Source organism: Puntigrus tetrazona, chromosome 13 (genome assembly GCF_018831695.1).
Source record: "Puntigrus tetrazona isolate hp1 chromosome 13, ASM1883169v1, whole genome shotgun sequence".
Taxonomy (NCBI): Eukaryota; Metazoa; Chordata; class Actinopteri; order Cypriniformes; family Cyprinidae; genus Puntigrus; species Puntigrus tetrazona.
The window spans coordinates 11,551,001-11,557,310 of NC_056711.1; the positions used below are offsets into that span (position 1 = coordinate 11,551,001).

The 6,310-nt window shown below is 36.0% G+C and overlaps 1 protein-coding gene across 2 annotated transcripts in view; it reads left to right on the plus strand.

Moving 5' to 3' along the window:
• Nucleotides 1–6,216, plus strand: part of tdrd9 (tudor domain containing 9) — a 16,095-nt gene extending 9,879 nt beyond the window's left edge. Inside the window, exons 27-35 of one of the 2 annotated variants that reach the window (XM_043254710.1) lie at nucleotides 168–425; nucleotides 843–1,010; nucleotides 1,121–1,191; nucleotides 1,281–1,390; nucleotides 3,877–3,973; nucleotides 4,890–5,028; nucleotides 5,183–5,301; nucleotides 5,397–5,469; nucleotides 5,555–6,216. In XM_043254710.1, coding sequence (XP_043110645.1) covers nucleotides 168–425; nucleotides 843–1,010; nucleotides 1,121–1,191; nucleotides 1,281–1,390; nucleotides 3,877–3,973; nucleotides 4,890–5,028; nucleotides 5,183–5,301; nucleotides 5,397–5,469; nucleotides 5,555–5,653 — 1,134 coding nt within the window. In that variant the 3' untranslated portion in view covers nucleotides 5,654–6,216. Of the gene's footprint in view, nucleotides 1–167; nucleotides 426–842; nucleotides 1,011–1,120; nucleotides 1,192–1,280; nucleotides 1,391–3,876; nucleotides 3,974–4,889; nucleotides 5,029–5,182; nucleotides 5,302–5,396; nucleotides 5,470–5,554 lie in introns of those variants that run through there. The other variant, XM_043254711.1, reaches the window with a different exon arrangement.
• The last annotated feature ends 94 nt before the right edge of the window (nucleotides 6,217–6,310 follow it).

The window sequence follows — 6,310 nt, forward strand, 5'->3', positions numbered from 1 at the left end:
CAGACATATTTTGGCAAATTAATCTCTAAATTAAAGGTTTGTTTAAAATTATTCCAGTATTTGTGATGCCGCCAAACAATGACATTGTAAATATCTCCCAGCTTTCTATTAGAGCTGTATTTTCTATGGATTTCAATGAGCCATAAGCTGTATCTGTTTCATTGCAGGCACAGGAGTTTTGCATCGCAGGCATGGGTCCATCTGCACAGTCGCTGATTCTTGGCGGACGTTGGAGCAGTCGTGCACGTAACCGCTTTAAGATACTTACAAGCGGCCGCTCTGCCATTGTATCCCTTTACTCCATTCTGCATGGTGTCATGCGGGTCGACCTGCGCATCTCCATGGAGGCGGGAGATGTCAGTGTGGCAGACCTCCTGGTGCAGGAGGGACATGCCTGTCACATACCTGAAAGCTTTGAGAGTCAGGTAACCATGCCACCACCACAGCAATGTCCACCTGACAAGTTTACTTGAAATATTTTTCATTCAGTTTTTAATACATTGTACTGCTCTCTTGCCTGGCATCAATGAAGGAATTATTTTCTGCATCATGTTTAAATTTATTTATGGTTCAGTGAACTAAATATGGAAGCTTTTTCCTACTTTTCCTTCCCGTTTGTGTTGTGCATGTTTATTTCTCACAAATCTCTTCTCATAATTGTGCATTTACAACTGAGTAAACTCACAATATTGTATTTCTCACTTTTTTTATCTTTTTTTTTTTCTGAATTTAGAGTTTTTATCCCAACTGTCTCAACAAGGAATCAAGTTTCCATAGCAACATATATTATTAAAATAAATCGGCCAGGTCAACATTTACGCTTCTCTTTTTGTGTATTGCAGCAGTCCCATGATGTTCTGACGTCTCTGTATGAGGACATGGCCAGTGGCAGATTCACCCCTAGTTCTACTAGTGGCTCCTTGAACAGCAGGATGGAGGAAGACAAGCAGCTCATCAACGAGCTCCTTCAGCACTTTTGTGCCTCTAGCAGCAGTGCCCCCAAGTGCAAGGTGCTGGCATAGCAGCCCTGTAATTGCCTACATTCAAACTGTGCTGTATAAACTGTGGTGTGTATTTTCTGTGGGTCTTGGGCTAAAAGTTATTTTCTGTCACTCTGCAGGCTTTAGTTTATGGTCCCAGCAGCCCACATAAGGTCACCTTTCACAGCATGATCAGGATCAGCAACTTCAGGTAAGACCTGCCTGTCTGTTTCACAGAACGCATAAATAGCATCCCAGAAAAGGATGTAGTGAATGTTATGGGTTTGGATTTGTTTGCAGGGCTGTTGGCATTGAGAGGGACAGTATTAACTCTGTAATGGTGAATGAATGTCCACAGAACTGGCATGAGAGGATGTTGGTGGCTGCATCTGTGTCTCTCAGCGCATCAGGTGTGCACACAATCACATGATAATGATTGGTTGGGTTTTTCATGTAATGTACACTTTCATTCAAAATATTTAGGTTAGTAAGATAAAATAAAAGGTTAGTAAGATTTTTGTTTTTAAAAGTTAACTTTTAATTTCATTTTAGTTTGTAAATTAAACTAAAATGAAATTAAATTAAGCCATTGTAAAAAGCGCTATACAAATAAACTTGAATTGAATTTAATTGAATTTTAATTCCAAGAGGGGTAGCAATTATAATGCAAAAAAAAAAAAAAAAAAAAATCACAGTGGGGCAATATATCATTGTGATGGGGAGATTATGTGGGCTTCCTGTGTTTTTTTTTTTTGTTTGTTTGTTTTTTTGTTTGTTTGTTTTTTAATGAGCATTTATGCCCCAAACTGGGATGATTATACTTTCTTCACTCATACTTTGTCCCAAATTTCCAATATAGATACCCATCATCTCATATTAGAGGGAGATACAAATAGGGATGCACCGAATGTTTGGCAACCAAAATAGTTTGACCCGAAAGTAGCAAAAATGCTCTTTTAGTGTTCAGCTTAATAACCGAAAAAAGAAAAAAAGACTTGCCACAAATGGGGGCAGTGTAAAGGCATTTAAATGTATCAGAGAAAGACTGACAATGAGAGACCGTTTTTTTTTAATGCGTCTCAAGTCTGATGAGAAGAATGGTGGCTGAAATCTGTGCTGAAAGTGTTACTACTACTACTGCTCTGTAACCTTTTCGTGCACTTTCACTCATGCAAAATAAGAAGTACGACAATAATAATGAAGATAATAATTTCAACAGCTGTACTAATATTTTTATTACAACACATACTGTTCCAGTTAGAATTCAAGAAGGGGGGGCTCAAAAATGACCACAAATAAAAATGTTCTAACTTATTCCACTGAAGTTAAATTGTGCTTTGCTGGTATAGTTTTAGGTGTGTTAAAGGAATGTTTAGTGTTATCATTAAATTAACACTAATTAGTGATATTATTAATGGTTGTTTTGTAATTTATTAATTTAAAAAAATGAAGTTAGACAAAACAATAAAAAGCACTTTTTGGCTATTTATGCAATTGTGAAAATGCAAAAAAAAAAATCTTTAGGTCCAGTGTTTTAATTTTTGTTCGGCTGAGGCCAAGAATTTTAATTTCAACGCATCCCTGCTCAAACTATCTTGCAGTTCGTCTAGACTGTGCCCTGAATCCAAGTCATCCCGTACAGTTAATCTGTTTCTCCAGACATATGGTTTGACTGATATTTGTCAGTTCAGAAACCCCAACTTAAGGGTTTATTATTTCTTCAGTTCACAGTTAATTTTTCAAGTCAATTATTTTTGTTGTTGTTGTTTTTGTTTAAATTGATGATAAACTTCATAGGGTTGTTGAAAGTGAGCACCAGTCCATAGTTATTTCAGATCATGCCCCCTTGAAACGAACCTATGCATTCCAGGTGTGGATTCTGGATACCACCTATGGAGATTTATTTCCCTTATTCTTTCAGACGAAAAATTAGGTTAGCTTTATTAAAATACAGATTGATCTCTTCCTCACTTGCAATATGACCCCCGGGGATGTCTTTTTCAACAATTTGGGAAGCATAAATTGGTTGATATTTTAAAAACTATATGTTAGATATAGCCACTCACCTTCTGATGATGTACTTAAACAGTGTCTGATACTTGAAAAAAGAGCAAACTCTGTCTTAACACATCAAGCAGAAAATCTTATTCTTATGAATGCAGGGAAAGGGCTGGAAAGATTTTTGCACATCAGTTGCATCAGAAGACTACAAATCAGTATATTCTAGAGATTAACGATGAACAAGGTCAAAAATGCACCGATCACAGAGATTAACTGATGTTTTTGTTGATATTATGCTGCACTTTAAGCTTCAGAACCACCAGAAGATAAATCTGACTTAGTAATTTTTTCATAAAAAATTTAGTTTGGATATCCCCAAGTTAAACCCAGATATGGCATCTGACCTAGAGAAAGACTCTTTGTAGAAGAGATCATAGATGCAACTAAAAATATGCAATGTGGCAAGTCAGCAGGACCAGATGGCTTTAAAAACATTTCAGACAAACTTGCTTTTTTTTCTGTATTTAAAGAATCACTGTTTTCTGATTCTCTCCTCCCAAGTATGCATAAAGCAGTGATCTCTCTTATTTTAAAGAAGGAAAAGTCTATTTTATTGTTGTTCTTATTGCCCAATTTCCCCTTTAAACACAGATGCTAATGCCAATCAATGCAAATGTATCTCTTTCAATTTGATTCCTGCCTGAGCTAGACCCTATTTGTGACAGATGGATAATAATTTTTTACAAATGTTTAGAAATAATGGATGTGCCAATAGACCCATCTCCTTTCATCGCTATGTTTGGTGTGAAAATATGTAATACTATGTGTAGTTTAATAGCTATACTAAAATTCATGTTTTCTTTTTTTATATTTCATGATTCAATTCATGGTTCAGGTTCTCGTATTTTGCTGAAGGAAACATCTTTGATGCCTTATATCCACGGCCTTCCCTCAATTGTTACTATGCTCTTCACGCCTGTCATGGAGCTGCGGTAACTGTCACTATAAAAACACTCACCCTCATTGCATTGATTTCTTGCATTATTCTTTACTGAAAAAAATTATTTGTGTTTGAGAGGATGATGTTTATTCAAATTTAACTGTGAATTTTCATAAGATGTCAATACTACCCACATATATTATATTATATTATATTATTATTATTATTATTATTATTATTATTATTATTATTATATGTTGACAATTTCTCAAAAGTACCACAATGTCAATAGTCAGGTAACAGATGATTATTGGAAAAATAATGCTAAACTTAAAGTTCCAAAAAAAAAATGTACGTAGATGTACAATTCAGCATTTAGGTCTTTTTTAACATGCAAGACTTAAATTATTTATTTATTATTAAAATGTATTAATTTAGAAATGACTAATTTAGATCAGATGTGTATAGGTCAGGTGGAACTAATTTCTGCATTCACGTGCTGTTTTCACACACACATATAATGCTCACACACAAAAGCCTCTTATATACACGAACACTGGACTGAGCTCTCTTTCTTGACGTACTTGATTTCACAGTTTTTAATATAACTTCGTAACTTAAGTAACTTACACTAAGGATGCTTTGAAAGTGAAAAAAGCAGCCTAATTTTTGGGTCAAGTAACACTTGAAGGACAAACTAAGAAAAGTAATGGCATGAACATGGTGTGTGTTTATGGTGCATGTCGGCAATGTTGTCTCGGCAGGGGTAGTGCATGATTGAGGTGGGCATTAGGTGCACAATATTATTGGATATTGTGATATTTTCTAAGGCGATCATCGATATTTTTGACATGGCCGAACCCTAATTGCAACCCTCAATTGTTTATTGTCATAACTGTCATTTATTGCATAAGGTGAACATTTGAATGTGTTGGCTGAGTTTAATTACACAGAGATGTCCTCTGCAGTACCAATGAGGATAGGACCTGTTTTACTGGTGCTCTTTGTGGACTGGGCTGGAACTCCGTTTCCCAAAGTGCAGTGCTGCCCGAACATGACATTGAACTTGCCTTTAATGTAAAGGTTGATTTTGAGGACATCACAGAGGTATGTTTTGATGTGTACGTGTGGTGTTATGCATTCAGAGGTCAGCTTTGCATGTCAGGCTCTACCTGTATAAATGGGCGGGCTCTTAGCAAGAGTAAGTTGCATCATAAAATGTCTAGTTCATGGAGTATTAACAGAAGACGCATATGTGTAGATAAATGCTTTGAGAGGCACAGTGAACAAGCTGGTGTGCGACGGGCCAAACGGCCTGACAAACCTGAGTCCTGAAAAGATCAGCAACCTTCAGGAAGAGGCCCGGGAACGACTTGTTGGGTACTCAATTACCAACCATCCTCTGCCTGAGACATTTGAGTCTCCGTGATATGGGAATACTAACCCAGAAACCTCTGTGGTTCTTTTTTCTTTAGATTGTTCATTAAAAACCCTCCTAGACCAGAGTGCACACCTGTGTACTATGAGAAATTCAAGAAATGGAACCAGGTATAAACTAACCATTCTTAAAGTCTTTATTTCCTAAAGCTCTAATTAGAATGAGTTCATTGGGTTCTTCACCATGTGTCGTCAGGTGGATCGCTCCCAGCAGATGGAGCTACAGGAGAAGGATGATGGGAAATCCAAAGGTGTCCTATTTCAGCTGCATCCAATCACTTTACTGAACATGTGAGGAGCATCACACACAAGAGAATCTAGATGATGATGGAAAAGCTTGAACGTTACTTCTGTTAAATGTGCAGTATTTTAGTTTTGCTAGTCATTTGTTACTTGATGGAGAAAATTTAATTTGCACTATTCAGGGTTCATGGATCTGTGTTGTAAAAATATTATTTGACTGCACTTTTTTGGTTCTTAAGAAACATACTTCTATTTTTGATGTTTTAAAACTGTCTGTTTTAATTTACTTTACTGTTGAAGTTGAATGTGTACAGTAAATAACTTTTTCAAATTCCTGGACTTTTTTTTTTTTTTTTTTTTAATTCTAGAAATTACTGCTGTCTCTACCCACTTTGAAGGCTATTATAGTAGTTAAATTTAATTTTCACAGTGTTTGTTCCATGCCGTCTGAAGCTGTACAATAGCTTTGTAAGGAGCGCGTGTGTGTGTGTGTGTTCCTCCCTCCCTTCACTTTAGTTATTTAATCTTATTAACTCTTAAAGTTGTCACTTAACTGAAATTCACCCTATCACTCTTAAACATTTACTTGACTGATGCAGCCATGCATAAATGTTATTTTTGCAATACATTTTGACCTTAATTTTTTAATTAAGATACTAGACATTTCAATTGAAATCAGACGTCTCTCTGGTGGCATATATTAGTTCAA